At 39.6% G+C, this 16,489-nt stretch overlaps 1 protein-coding gene across 1 annotated transcript in view; it reads right to left on the bottom strand.

The window, feature by feature from the left end:
• SLC10A7 (solute carrier family 10 member 7) overlaps positions 1-16,489 on the bottom strand; it is a gene marked incomplete at its 5' end in the record, with an annotated part of 148,826 nt that overhangs the window by 16,314 nt on the left and 116,023 nt on the right. The window contains 3 exons of the mRNA XM_082482651.1: positions 4,171-4,244; positions 5,741-5,792; positions 8,625-8,790. Coding sequence (XP_082338777.1) covers positions 4,171-4,244; positions 5,741-5,792; positions 8,625-8,790 — 292 coding nt within the window. The remainder of the gene's footprint in view (positions 1-4,170; positions 4,245-5,740; positions 5,793-8,624; positions 8,791-16,489) is intronic.

The raw sequence follows: 16,489 nt of genomic DNA on the forward strand, positions 1-16,489 counted from the left end.
ACTAATAAAAGCCATGCATCAAATGTCCGCATATGTGTGCGCTCGCATGTACTGTGCATATATGTGAGTGGGGAGAAGGAGAGAAAGAGAACAAAGTGTGGGTGAATATGCCAGAGGGCATTGCGAATACTGTATTTATCTTCGCTCCTTTTAAGTTTATATCTTGTTTCACTCATTAAGTGAAATACAAATAAACGTTAGCTTTTCTGCACATGTGATGCTCCGTTTTCAAAAAACTGACAGAGCGCCCACCTCTATGCAGAAATATCAGCTCGCGTTCCTAACGAAGAAACACAAAGGCACCTACCCTGTGTAATTTGTCCTTACACAAACATGCCCTGCACTCTGATCTTTGAGTCATAAAGTGTGTCAACTGTTCTGTCTACAAAATAAAACCCAGCATATGGGAACAGCACTCATCTCCGTGCAGAGCAAGCACTTATTCGTGGATTCAACAGTGGAAGTGGCAGTTGGCCTCATGAGCACGCACTGCATGGGAATTAGTTGGTTTCATAATATGGTGTGGGACAAAGTGACTTATAAAAGTCTTCTCATGCCTCTCCTATTACCACTTCTAAAGCTTTAAAGCTGTCAGCTCTTCTCCCGCTTTAGTTGGTGCCATTCGAAGCTCCCCAGGGAATGGGCCAGACGTACCTATTCGGAGTTTCACCTGCCAAGCTGAGAGAAATCAGTTTCAAAGCGAAAGAACAAGTGTTGGGAGGTCATTTATACACTACCACTGGCATCTTGAAGACAAACAAAGCAGAGCTCCACAACGCATGTGAAACCAGACCCTGAGCAGTGTTTGTGCTTTCAGGCATTGTAATGACAAAGGGAGAGGGAAAAACTCTCTCCGCTACAAGAGAACAGAAGGTTCCTCCCTGCATGGTTTATAGTAAACACTTCTGGACAAGTAGAAACGTGACAGAACAACAAAAGAGTAAGGGCCAAAATGCCTACGTCTGTTCTTGTTTCTGCTGAGATCAGGGTGGACAAGACTGTGATCTAACCGTCATTCAGAAATGGGTGATCCTTAAAACCAAATTAGATCTACTGTGCTTCCACCTTCAGTGAAGGAATAAAAGCTAGCTGCTCTGGGTAACATTCCTCTTTACATCATCAGTTTAGGGGCACACCTCATCACACTACGGCTTTACAAAACTCGATCCTCCCTGTTTACATATAAACGTGTGTTTATGCAGCTCTACCTTACCTGGACCTGGTATTCGTGAACAGAGTAAAATACCAGTGGTCTCAAACCCAGCCAACTTGAGACTGATACACAGCAGGCACGCCTACGTAGTGCACACGCTGTGTCGGGGTGCAAACGAGAGTGGGGGGGCCCTCAAGGTTTACCAAAGATGGGCTGCCAGGGACTGCCTAAAAGAGCATTTCGCCATCAGAAAAATGGTGCTCAATTCAGGCTACGCTGCTGCTGGCCCCACACAAGACAAGCCTGGGAGCCTCAAAGAAACCTTGACAAAGCTGAGCCCCAGAGATGGAATACATCAAGGGAAGCACAGGTCCCAACCACACATCGATCTCAACGCAGGCCCTGAGCAGTAAGGAAAGGTAACGCAAGAGTGCACGAATTGTATCTTGTGACTAACCTCCTAGGAGACAAACTTGCTTTGCATGAGACACCAGCTCTTCAAGGATGAAGGTAAAGCAGCCTGTCCTGAAGCTGACAAAGGCTGTGGCTGAGATACAGTCCCACAATACTGTATTCCACCATCTACCTGTTTCATTTCAACTTGCACGCTTATCCATGAGACATATCAATTAGCAGGGTAAAAGTATATATGGCTGGGGAGAAGCTGTAGGAGAGTCCTTGAAGTCAAGGTGGCCAAAATATTTTTGTTGGTGTGCTCAGGCAAAGAAAGACGCAAAGTACAAAACCTGATGCATCGGGCTGTGCTAATGAAAGCAATAACTTAGAATTGGAAAAACGTGAGCCAAGGAGTCAACCAAGCCAGGAACCTCAAACTAGGTTCTTCTAAAGGAGAAACCAAAATACAAATAGGAAAGTTCATTAGCGGAAGAAAACTGAACTGACTGAGCTGTATGCACAGGGTGCAGGTCAAGACAGGCTGCATGAGGATGTTTGGTAGAGCGAGTAAAAGAAATGAAGAGTCCTCATTTTTTTGTGGGTGATGGCAAGCCCTTCTAGGACTTAAATATTAAAAAAAGGCTTTGTGCTTATTTTCTTAGGGTCATGGCAAGCTGCAGAAGTACTCAGAGTGTCTACAAAACTATTTTCACTGGGAAGGGAAAGGGAGACTTACACATTTGTGCTGTTAAATACAACCAGCTTCTCTTCTGTAGTATCAGTTATGTCCTAAGCTTATACATATTTCCAAATAGCAAGTATAGTAGTGTGTTATGACTTAGGCGTGGAGTTGCCTTCTATAAATGTAAGTGTAACTGTCCTCCTGAACACAAGCTCATTTACTAGTTGAAGCTTCAGTTTCACAGAACATTTGCTGAAAAAGACCTAATGTCATTTAATCTATGTTCTGCTCCAAGGCAGGATCAACTCTAGCTATCTAATTCCTGTCTGAGGCTTGTCTACGATGATAGGAGATTCAAGAGATCAATAGGCAACATATTCCAAAGCTAAACTGTTCTACATTAGACAGGTTTCCGTGGTTGTTAGCTTAAGTCACCATTATTGTAACATAGTCCTTTCCTTTTCAAAGTCCATTGTGAAAGAGTTACTTTTTTCCTTCTTTGCATCGACCCTTTATGCATTTGAAGATCACTACTGTATTTGAGCTGTCTTCTCTCAACAATCCCAACCGTTTCAACCTTCCTCCGGGGTCATATTTTTGAGTTCTATGATCATTCATGGCACTCTCCTCTGATCTCTTTCCAGTTGGTCCACATAATTTTTGAATTGGGGAGTCCAAAAGATCATGCAAATGTCAAAAGCCATAAGGCTCTCAAGCCATACAACTTTTGCTACTTCTCTGCAACCCACAGGACCTTGTGTGAAAGGAAATTAGGTTAGTGTGGTATGATATGCATTTGACAAATCTACGGGGCTGTTACTTCTTTCTTCCTACACTGTTAAAACAATTTATTGAATTATTTGTTTCAGTAGTTTTCTACAAAATGAAGTTAAACTCACTGATCTATAACTCCTCGTCCCCTCCTCGTTTCCATTGTGAAAAAGAGGCATTATGTTTGCCTTTTTCTTGTCTTCCAGAAACTCCTTCACTTCCCACAGACTTTCAAGGGCACTTGCTAACAGTTCTGCAGCACAGGCCTGGCTGAAGCAAAGAACCCTGAGATGAGTTTCGCTATATCAAACTGACTTGGAAAACATCTTACCTAAGTCCCAACTTGTTCTTCCCTTATTTCAGGCTGACTTCTTACCTTTGTTATTGACACTAGCTGGGTTTCTCTTTGACAGATACAGTCTTGAAATGGCATATATATTCAGTCACATATGCTTTATCAAACCTATGTCTTCATATTTTGAAAAACAGTAAGAAAATATTCAAGTACTAGTCGTTTCACTGACTGAACATAATGGATGAAGCAGTAGCAAGTGGCTGTAAGCATAACTGATTTAGTGAATTTTGTGAATTTCCACCAGACCATCTTATTATCACTAACGGGTCATAGGTGACAAATATGTCAACAGTGTTTTGACAAACAAATTCTAATAAGTCAAACTATCTAAAATATCTGCGGACGTAAAATAAACACATGCATTTTGCTCACATCAAGCAAAAGACAGCATTGTCTATTTGTGATTTCTGAATACACCTCATGCTTTGATTTTCACTTGTACATCCCAGCTTGTAGGTGTAAGATTTTACTGTGATACTGGGCAGATATACCTTACAATCTTTTCAGTGACAAACGTGAAATTTTGTCAATATTGGATTAGGCAACAGAACAGAAAGAAAAATCCAGCTTTCCATACATGAGATGGTATAACCACTAAAATCTCAGCTGAGAAGACTATGTTGTCTGCCCTGTAAAAAGCCTTTATTTTATCTGTGCAAGAGTATTATCCTACTGTTAGTATCATACTGGTAGCATTACTCGTCACACTAAAACCAAAACCATTTAAGCAGAAAAGCCAGCAACCGACATATTTTTTTTTTCAACAGAGCAAGGTATGAATGCTACTGTTGTTTTGCTCAAAAGCTGACTTACCCAGGGTGAGGGATTTGTGTGTGGAACAGAAAATGATAGCCACTGTGTCTGCTGGTGTGAAACTAGAGTTATTCCTAGAAAAGAAAGAGTTTTAATAACCTCTGATAGCAAAAACCTTCTTAAAACATCATCGATCAAATATATTACTTTGAGGATCCATATACACGTTCACATCACTTTGATCAGGTCTAGTGACAGAAATAATTCTACCCACAAATGAACAGTAGTGTTTGATATTTTTTTTAAAAGCAGAATTGTTTCTCAGTTGTGGCAAACTCTCTAATGAATATGCTCCCGTGTGAAGGAGAGGAATTCTGAACACACGGTATGTAGGACAACTTCATTCCAGCCAAGGTTATTTTTGCAAACATGCTATATCACAGCGGTGGCCAGCTTGCCTCTGTAAAAAAAGACAAATTTCTTTTCCTATTATGTAACGTTAACAAAATGCTTGATTTAGATAGCATATTGAGTCTACACTATAAACACTGCTAAGAATATGTAGTTATCTTCCACTTCAGAGAATAACTGCATCTAAGGGTTTACACACTGGGAGTAAGGCCAGGAAGGATGGAAAAATGATATACAGAGCGAGATATATGACTGGCCAATGTATTGGACCCTTTGGTCCAAATCAGGAATCATTTTATGAGATTCTAAGTATTTACCATACTGAGTTGGTTACTACTTAGGGCATTTTAGATTTTACACTCGGGACACATCTTTCCCCCAGGTTAGTTCTGGCAGTTCAAGTTATTTAGAAATGTCTTCTAAGGTCAGGGTGTATGATCTTGTCACAGAGAAATTTTCTTGTGGCACTAAAAAAAGCATAAGTAGCTCTAAGACACTGCACCCTTCTTTATGATTCTCCCTCATGGATATTGTATAATTTATATAAAGCATATGTCTGGAGTCTGCTGTATTGTGGCACTTCCCATTCAGCCTAAGTGAGAGGACAATGGTGGACACTCTCACCAGCTCAAGTGATGCACTAAGCCATTGGCTAACACCATTCTCACAGTACTATTTTTTGAGAAGTGAATGTACAACTGTTCTTCCTGGTTGATATTTTAAAAGGGAAAAAAAAAAAACAATAGCTTTACCAAACATTAGTTCAGGACAACTGTCTTTTAAGAATCACCATATAAACGTAACAAATTTGACATATACAGAGAAGAGTGAATTGCCAGCCCAGCAAATGTATCTTGAGATGTAAAAAGTCAAACTGAGTTCTCTCTCTCATATGTCATCAGCATGTCTGCAGGGCAAATTATACCTTCAGTGACATCTGTGCAAATCCATTTTTTTCAGTGGATGAGGTATAGCAGTGATTGATTGAGATTTAACAACTCTGTAATTAACACACAAGAAAGGACAGAATTCAGGTCCTGCTCTCTTAGCCTATGAAACTCTAACAGAGAAAATGCAGTAAGGACAATATGAAACACCAAAATGAGGTCACCCCTATTCAGAAACCTGCCCTTACATATTTGCATAAACTGTGTCACCCAAACCAAAGATACCACACAAAACAACTATTCAAAGGTTCCGATTCAGCACATTCAGTTACCTTGTAGAGAAGAGGAAAGTCAAAAACATGAAGCTCATCTGAACAGAAAATACTGAAAGAGAAACAAGTTAAAATTAGACTTAGATCACAGAGGTAAAGATCACTTAAATCTCTGCAATGGCTGTGTACGTGCCGTTTGCCCCCATACAACAAACAGGTCAGAAGCCAGGCTGGACCAAGTCTATCCAGAGAGATCCAATGGCAGACAACCTTGAAAGACTTCTGAATTAAGTATTTCCTGACACGATGAATGGCAGGAAAGTTCACTACCGCATGCTGCACATCTGTTTGCACTAGTTTGGCTTATTCGGCTGACAACATAAAATCTTTCAGACATGCTGTGGTTGCCAAGTATTTAAATTTAGTCCTTTTCTGTTTAACAGGAGAAAGCACAATGTGTAAGCATGATCACAATAAATATTCTCACACACTGGGTATATTAGTCTCCCAATGAATAATGACTATTAAGAGAAGATCATCATAGATATTTTAGTTCCCTCTGAGACAAAGGCTAATTCCTGAACTGGGCAGTGTAGATCAGACAAAGCAGCTTTCGTTCAAGCTCAGTCAGCTTTGTCCCCTCATCCTGAGGGGAGCTCTCCTGACTCCAGCAGGGGTTGTGGGATGCACAGAGCCCACCCTTGGAGATGTGGGGAGAAGCAGGCAGCTTCCCCGCTGTGCCAGGAGTAGCTGCTGGGACCGCAGAGACCAAGCATCGTGCCGGAGCGCAGGAACTCCCTACAGAGCTGGAGGAGAAACCCTGTGACCTGCACAGACCTTTCCTGCGTGTTTGTGGGTTATGGGGGGAAGGGCTTGCACTCGCAGCAGAATCTGCGGTGGGTCCTCTCCCTTTTCCTTGCAAAACTTGTGAATGCAATAAGGCTGATGTGTCCCATAGGGTAGTGCGAACCAAGACAATACATTTGATTTTGACCCCAGTTCACAACTGGGCAACATGGCAGGGATATTAGCTATTACCAGTGACATTTTCCATTCTCTTACATACGTTTCCTAGAATGTATAAATGTCACCTCAGCATGCACTTAATTCTTCCTTCACGAACTAAGGAAGCAATCCATTGTTCCTGAATTACAATTTTTCTGCAACTAAGTACATTAATTTAATATGCACAGAAAAAAAAAAATCCCTTAATACGTATAATTCTGTAAAGCAATAAGCATGTATTGCTACCAATTATCCCTTGCGCATATTTTGCTGTGGCTAGAATATTAACATAAAAATTACATAAAAACATTGATCAGCAGAATAATAAATGCGGTTTCATCTCAAACTCCTCGTGCTAATTTCACATCCTGGTACATAACACAACACACACATCCAGCCAACGCACGCAATGGCAGTACAGAAACTTTCCAGAATACAATGTGCATATCCATCTCCGTAACTTCCTTGGGGTTTTGTTTTATAAATATTTTAGAAAAAACACAAATGTCTAATATGTTCCAAGCAGTTTCAATGCTCACGTTAATATTCTTACTAAGAAACTCTAGTTATGCACACTGGCAATGAAAATGTATATATAATGATTTTCAGTGTATTGCACTGCAAGTGGTATTTATAATTACAGATGGCACAAATGCAGAGTTGTCTTGCAGAGAAATAAAAGAAAGGACAAGAAAGGCAATGGAAGCAACCACTCTACATCAACTGTTCAAGGAAGAACATGCCTTTTTTTTTTTTCAGAGTAGCGGTCAGCACAGTAACATAAAATTACTTCATTCTGAGTTTCTCCGCGTGTTAAGTCAGAGTTGAAAAATTTCCATATCCCTCTTTTTTGCTGACAACTCTGCGCTGATTAAGTGCCTCTGGGATGTGGTCCTTCTCAGGTGCCTATGCAAATAAGTATTTCCTTCATTTCGGAAAAAAGCTCCTTAACATGGCTTCCTCCTTCTTTGCTTTAAGAATGAAGTACCATTTATAATTCCGCGTAGTATTTTAAACATGTATAGTGTTTCACAATCCAAAGAACTGCCACAATTAGGATAGAATAAGAATTGACCCACAAAGAGCAGGGGCAAATTTCCTACTGACTTTAGTGGAGGCTGGATTTATATTTTTATTAGACGGAAACATGTACATACACACACTTCAAGGTAGGTGATGCATTGATTTCTTGAAATCTAACAGTTTTAGAGTGTATGAGATGTAACTACAGTATAAATCACATCTCCCCCAAGCAAATTGAAACTCCTGTCTCTGGACAGTCTGAAGCAAGATGGGAATTCCCTACTGGGAGAAGAGACAGTGGCTGTATACCACTGCCTTTCCCTGGGAGGTTGTGATTTGCAAGTGTATTTTTAACTGACGGCAAGGATACCGGCAGTCTATTCTCACGCGTATGTTATTTAAGGCTGAATTACTAGAGTGCTTCTAAAACAAACTCTGCGAGAAATGTGTTCATCCACAGAAATATATCAACACATTTCAACTCCCAACTAGTTTCTGGGTTTATAATATGGTAAGGAAGAACTATTTAAAAGTTGTAACAGTGCTTTTGAGTAATAGCTCAAACCCCAAACTTTCCTTTCTGTTTGGAATGCAACATCAGTGCATTCATGGTTGTTTAATAACAAAGAAGCGAAAACAGAATGGTCGTAACCACTTGGAAAGTAATATCGTGTGCCTTTAGAAAGGGAGGGCCACTGAGCAACCTCAGGCACCCTAAATACCAAGGTTCATCCCCCTCTAAATGTTTACTCAATCCCCTAAAAGCATGCAGCCCCTAAGAAGCCCGGTAACCTCGTTTACTAGACGCGTTGAAAGTACAAGCTGTAGCCCCAGGCCAGTATCCCCACAGCCCCACCCTTTCCAGTACATACACCTGAAACGCAGATAAAAGAGATGCTTTTAAGGCGGAACTTACTTATGAACACTATTATAATCAAGCTAAATTTATCAAGGTCAATATTTGGATTGGCGAAAGTATCACAGAACGTTGTGTAGATGATCATCAGGAGCACGCAGCTGCTGATAGCGCCAAACGGAGGCTTCTTCCTTTCAAGCCAGTCCTTGATGTATCTTCGGACAATCTGAAACACAGAAACCAACAGGTTGCCTCTTTTCAAAGATGCAGGGAGCCAAGTTGGGCATCACAAAGTGAATCTGACAGCGGAAAGACACAAAGAGAAGAGAGTAATTTGGATGACGGCCACAGTGGATTTCAAAGCTTCCCTGCCACACAACTCTTCTTCTGGGGAATTTAACATTTGTAGTGCAACTTCCACTGGGCGTCCATAATGAGAGTATATTTTCAAGTACATTCAAATCCATCCTTAATCATGCCAAATGTTCTTTGCTAGCTGTCACTGAGACATGCCCATTAAGCCTCCCCAAAGTTTATCTCCTCTGCTGATACTAATGGATGTATGTAATTATCACAGTCCCCTTTGCATCAACAGACAATTCCAAGTGCAACTTTGGGAATCTTAAAAATCTGACATCTTCAGGAATTTCATGACGGTAGATAATCGAAAGTGATCCATGGAACATTTTAATATTTAAATAGCTAGTGATGCACCAGAAGTTTTTAATTAAATTATAACTCAAGCTTGAAAAGCAAAAGTGCATGTGTTGTGGGAGTTTAAATAATTCAAACTCTGAATATCTGGAGTTTTTGTAAATCCAAAGACAAATGCCATTTGCACGCTTTTAGAATACCAGAATTAACACATGAAAACAAGGAAACCTACTGTACTTAGCAGAACTTTTGCACTTTCAGGAAACAGAATCTGAAGTTGTTTTTCAATAATTTTTTTAGAAACAACTATAAATTTCAAAGTAACTTCAACTTTCAAGTTATGCCACATACTACAGGACTAAGCCTCAGCAGATACAATGCATCTATTTCAGCCCTGCCTGGGGAGTCGCTTTTGGTTTTACTCTTTACGTTATATGGTTTGAAGAAACTTTTTAAAGCTTTTATCTTACAGCTGCGACTTGCGTTAATTTTTCAGCAATCGCATTATCTTGCCTAATTTCTCCCGAGACCTCCTGATGTTCTCTGTTACCACGCTCTTTCAGAAATAATAGCACCAGATCCTGAAACGCTTCTACCAGAGGGCTCTAAAGGTGTCTCGTTACCTTCCCATAGCGGTACCATTAATAAACACCACCACTATCGGTTTAATAATACAGAACATTTTAGAGCTATTCAAGATTAATATCAAAGCATCATCACCAATGCGACCACAGGACCTTTTCACACACTAACTGCCAAAGCTGTGGGATTGACCTCTCAGCTGTCGGTTTTCCTTGCTGCCTTCTCAGCTTGTTTGCAAGTCTCTCAATAGGGAAGTCCTGGAAGCAGCTACCCCGGTGACCACACCAAACAGACTTCATTGACCACACGGCAGGGCACACACACTAAAAATTTGGCACACGGGGTTTGTGCAAAGCTGACAAGGCTGAAGACCAGCACTTATCTCCCAGCACTTCTGTGCTTCCCACTGATGAAAAATAACAGATTTACAAGAAACCATGTCAGGGAATGCTCAAAACCCCAGTGAAAACACTCAACTTCAAAATTTCACACTTGCCAGATGTTAAAGAGAGAATACAACTCGGAATATACGGCCAAACTCCTGAAAGAGCATGCAATGGAGCTCCTTCAGCCACCTCCTTATATGCCACCAGGTAGGAATGAACCACTACAGTGATGAAAGAGAGGCAAGAAAGCCGAGTGAAGACATTTGGTGCGCAGTGTGAAAGACATCAAATGGGAAGACCAGATTAGCCCAACATGAGCAGATTTGGGACTCTGTAATTATCAGAAGCAAAAAGCAAAGTTTTTCACCTCTAAAGTGAGTGTTTTCTAAGGGAGTTCAAAAAAAATCCTATTATCCTATAAATCAAGGTCACATTAGGGAAAAAGAAAAGCTACTTAAGACCACCCACTTATTTATGGTTCTTCCAGAAGATTTATATTGAAAGTAACAAAATGTTGAAAAAGAAAAGTGATGGTTAATCATGCCACAGTACAACTTATACCGGAGGTATTTATTACAAAAACTGTAACCTTGTGTCTGTACAAGGTATAATTATAACATGCACGACAATAATAATTTAACATGGATTAGCATATAAGAGAAAGAAAAACAATTTTAAAAACAAAACTGCAAGCAGTATTTCCTCAGAATCTTCAATTGGCTGATGTCTTCTTTAAATATCCACCTCTAGTCTGGAATTATCATGAATCAACAACCATAAATACCAGTACAGCTTCTTACTGCACACTGTATTTTTTTAAAAAAAAAATGACATAGTCAGACCCTGAAGAACTAAATTGTGGCTTCAAGAAATCATCTAATCAACCCAGTGTCATGCTAAATGTATACTGTAAAAACATAGACGGAATACATCCTCCCTAACAAAGAATCCCATAGATTCCCATAGATCTGTAATCAGAGGTCGATTCAGCCTATGATCATTGATTCAAGGCGATCTAAATTCTTGCACAATTTAAGAAGGGAGAAATATAACCCTACAGGTATCAGTAAAAACTCAGCTAGATTTTTCACAGGGAAACTCATGTCAGCTGATTCATTTTGACTGAAAAACAATCCATTTGTTACTTATTCATGCCCTGCAGAGTTGTTTCAGGACAAGGATGCTTTGAAAGCCTTTTAACTCTTAACCCAATTCTACAAGTTTTCAGGTTGAACACAGAACTTAAAAAAAAAAATTGTGAAGATTTGTAGTGAAATAACAGTAAATCCCACAAATACAATAAAGACAACACACAATAACACACAGAGCCAGCCAGCGAGCAAACCTCGTTGTTCTGTGGTGCCGGCACTCTGTGACAAGAAGTCTAATAGAGGTTGAAAAGCCATGAGCAACACAGATTGAAATGATTAAATAAAGAATCTCATAGGTAATTTGGAGCCTGGACAGAGATATTAAGCTTCATTTGTCTGCAAACACAGCGAAAGCTAACACAATCATTTTTGCATGTTATGGCCTGTACGAAGGACGCCACGCTCGGGCACTGTACTGGTGTGCCACCCCTCCATTGTAATGACAAAATCCAGTATTTTGAAGTACATTCCAGTACAATGGGGGACAAGGGAGAGAGAAGCACTAGAGAAACACGCAGTTGAGAAAACGTATGAACTGATACTCCTGTGAGAAGGTGAACTTACAGCCTGGGGTAGGAACGTGAACGACTGACAGCCAACATAGATGCATCAGACCGGCACACCGATGGAAAAGAGCAAAAAGGGGAGTGTTCTTCAGGTGCAATAATTCCACAGTTCTAGTGAAAGGACTGAACGCCTCACATAAAAAAAAAAAAAAAGCAGTTAAAAACAACATCTTGGGGCGGGGCAGGGGGAGGCAGAGATGTTGGAAGAATAATCATTATGTGAAACATAAAAGCATTTAAAAGCATATTTTACATGGGAAAATGCTGCAGGATGCTGCCATGCAAAGAATGCATGCACAACTTTTAAAGGTACAATCTTGCAACCCGTATCCCTGCTGAGACTCCTCAGAATTACTTCTGCAAGGAGGGCTTTGGGGCCTCTGGTCCCACGGAAGTGAGCAAATGAAGCACAATGAACTGCAAAGATTTTTGTGCAGATTTAAATGCCGGTCTCAAAGAACGGGGAATTTGTGATGGCTGACACAGAGGTTTGCACAGGAAAGAACAGTGGATGGCAAATCCTCTCCTCAAACTGTGGTTTAGTGGAAAGAAGAGAGGCAGAGAAGCAAAACTTTGTAGTAGGTAATATTTTATAAATAACCTGCATGATGAAAGATGCTGATAAACTCACAGAAAAGTTAGACCATAAAAGAACACAAATCTGTCCATCAGGTAACTACGTCCTGGTGACTACGTCCTGGCAGTCTCCAAAGGTTTTTGGGAAGACATCAGCTCAAATTTGCTTCAAAACCCAGTTCTAGGCTCAAACTTTCCTCTTGCCCAGGATTTAATTTTTAACAACAAAGGAATGTAATTACACATGAATTAACAGTTGTGTCCCCATTTCAATTCAGTTCTTCTAGCAGAATGGTTACATCCACAACATTTTTCCTCCAGGCTGCTCCGTATCCTGCCATAACCTCCTCGTCTCAACACCAGCCTCCCTAAGCAAATGGGCTAACTGCTCATGTGATTAATTCACTTAACATTCCCTGTACAAAGGAACACAACCTGCTATTCCAGGAAAGCAGGTAAATAAGCCTCATCTATTATAAGATCATACATGAAAATAGCAGAAGATATATTATAGAAATACAATTCACTTATCTAATTGTACCTTCCTAACAGTCACACTGTATACCCAGAGAAATTTGTCAGTAAAATACAGGTAGACTGTTTCCGCCCGCCTGCTTAAGTGCTGGACCTACAAGATAAAAAATGCAATAAACAATGTAATTCATTAACGTTCATTATTAATTGAACTAAATAGGGCAAGGAGCTCCCTCATGTATACGGAATGGAATAATTTCTGACATTTGTAATACAGCACATCTTTTAAAAATTACCCAGATCTTCAACTTAATTTTTTTTAAACCCATGAAATGCAAAAAAAAAAAACAGGGGAAATGTGTATGAAGTCACTTTTTCTGTTTCCATTATATACCCAAGAGTATCTCTTGGTATTTACATCCCTACACAAAGTAGATTTTTCCTTATTCTATCAACTCTTTTCGACTGATTTAATCTTTAGCAGAATTTACAGTGTTTTTACTGCACTTCTGCTACTCTTGCTTATTATCTATAGGTATGTACTTCTAAATACCTGGGGCTTTACCACTGCAACAAAGAAACACAAGACACTTTTTCATTGTGTTGAAGCACACAAGGAAACAAGCTGAAACTATGCTGGATTATCGCTATACCTAAATGCAGCAATTACCTTATTTACTTTGTCTTTCAAGGTAAGATTCCTAATTCATTCTTAACTAATGCTATTACTACTTAGAGCAACAGACCTTTGCGATGAACTCTACATTGCAAAATTTTCTTTTTAAGAGCTTTGAGTCAGACTAGATATTTGCAACTGTTCAGTAACTTCTCAATATCTCTAATTATATTGTGATGGCAAACTAAGAAAGACGACTGCATGGAATATTGGGAACTACTTCAGTGAAGCTTGGAATACGTGAAAGGGGGGAAAAATTGGAAAAAATTGAACTAAGATGACAGTGACTGTGAAAACCGGTAGAAAGATTCAAATACTAGAATGGAAGGGAGATTATGCAGGTTGTAGAAATGACATAAATATGACGGAACATCCTTCACAGATTTCTATAGTGTAGCCACCCTCCATATATCCAAGTCATCACGGTTCAACTGCACAGACCCTTTTCCAAAGCAGAGCTCATATCACTTCAGCCAGACCCTGTCCTGATAATTTTATAGGGGCTGTACCTGTATGAAGGCACATGTTCTGTTCCTATATGCTGCTATAAACTCTCGAACTTTGTACTGGTTTACCCATCTTTCTATACCTTCTAGGACGTCAATGAATGTCAAATCTATCCTTATTTTACGGAGCGTGCTATCTAATATTTCTTTTCTGAAGATGGGATGGAAAAACCCCCATTTTTGCAATCTTACAAGCATCTTGTTTTCTTTCCTCATCTTACCAAACTCCCCTAAAAGCTATCTTACTCCATGATGTGAGTCAGTTCACTCCCAAGAGATAGCTCTTGACACATATACACCTTCAAAGCAAGTTTTAGAAAACCCACACGAGGCCATTTTCAAAATTAACTTTCACATTTTGGGATAATTTACAACAGTTTCTTTAAAACCTTACAAAGAGGTGCAACATGGCAAAAATGTAAAGGGAGCCTGTAGCAGCAGCACGTGTTTTCTTCATACTTTGTATTTCTGTGGAGACTAGGTTCTGTTCCCTGTTTGAGTCAAGCGTCAGAAGGGAGCGAACTGCGGTCTGAAAGCTGTTTATCTGCCATCTCAGTTTTCTGCAACACGCTTCCAGAAGCACTCATCTCCCAGGGTACCACTCCTCCCCCCTCCAGCTCCCCTGGACTTTGAAGAGAAAGTAGGGCTACCTCCATGTGGATTTAAGTTACAAGAACGAAAGGATTTGACACTGTTCCTTTTTTATAACAGTTTCTTTAACTATTGTTTCCCCCACCCACCCACTACAAACAAACATTATAAGGATTATAAGGTTTAGGCGAACAGTACTTTCTATTCCCTAGCAGCCGCCACCTACCTTTCCCTTTCAATTTCTTATTCTTTAAAAATAAATACATTGCTAAGCTTTTTAGTTTCAATTTCACTGACAACTTGTATTGCAACATAGCACCCTTTTAGAGTTGTGTTTATCAGCACACCTCCCAAATGCTGATAGGGTTCCTCTGGAACATTTTGGGCAACGATGCAGAAAGCACTTCAAATCCTTTACTTGTAGGACATCAAGATTTTTTTTGTGTGACTCGATTCAGCGAGGATTTCTAAGCAACTGGCTTCATTTTATAGTTTTGGGAAGAACTACTACTTAGAATCATAACATTAATTTTAGCTTTAGTTAAGGTCTGTTTAATGTGAAGTGCCCACTTTACGCTGGCAGACAAATTACCAATGGGGCAACTAGAGAATGCATGAATGATAATGTACAGACAAGCTTTTTATTATTTATTCATAGAAAACAGCGGGTTTTGGTGTGCTGCTTTGAAAAATGTTCAAACTAGTAGAATATAATGAAAGCACAGTGAAAATTCTATTTCATTAACATTTAATCATAAATCGCTCTTTAATATAAAACATAAAATAAAAGTCTGTCATAAGCACTTAGGTGTAGAGAATGGAGAAAGTCTCTGCAAAAAGAGGAAAGGAAATATTGCAGTGGTTTTCACTGTTCCTGTTATCTGTCACTTCAGAAGGAAAAAATAAGCAAAGAAACAACAGTCTTCAGCCAAATCTCACAACTGGGCATGAAGAAACTGCTTAGACATTTCTTGAAACCTTACATTTTGCCGGCTACAAGTATTACCAACACCTATAGACAAGGAAACAATTATTTTACCAAAATCACAACAGCTCAGGAGCAGCAATCTTCATCAGAACTCTGCTGCCCAGGAAGAAAATAATCAGAACGTCAAGCTGGCAGAACAAATTCAAAAATCTTTTCCATGAAATATCTATTACCATGTTTATCATATAACAAGTATTCTCAAATTCCCCTTAGAGGTATACAAGAGTGGTGCACAAATAATAAGCTCTTACACGCTACAGATCTTCAAGGCTTATAGAACATTAGATCTTTATAAAATACTATAGATTACGTCTCTTTTCAAAACCTCTTGTCAGAGAGGTCTTATTTGATACTCTATGAATACAAATGCAATATTACACTATCAATACCGATTGGAGTAATAGCATACCGTCAATTAGCAAAAACACATCTGTAGACACAGAGGATGCAGGCCACAACGCTGCTTTAGGTTTAGACAATCTGGCTACCTCTGACAAAGAACAGAGAAGTTCTTCGGATTGAACATCATCTATCAGTAACTGCTATCTGTAAGAATCAGTGCCTTTCTGATAACATATCTTCCTCCTCCTTTAACAGTTCTTTCTTTATCTAACAAATAGCAGCGAGTGGAGCCTGTACCTGCAGCCCTTTACACATTTCATTGTCAGTGGCTAGAAAAGTGTGTTTGATTCCTGTCAACGGCAGTCTTGCCACACTAAAAAATTGCTCGAGAAACAGTAGAAAATAAGCATCAATTACACTATTGTGACTTCTT

This window comes from Vanellus vanellus (assembly GCF_965231255.1).
Source record: "Vanellus vanellus genome assembly, chromosome: 4".
Taxonomy (NCBI): domain Eukaryota; kingdom Metazoa; phylum Chordata; class Aves; order Charadriiformes; family Charadriidae; genus Vanellus; species Vanellus vanellus.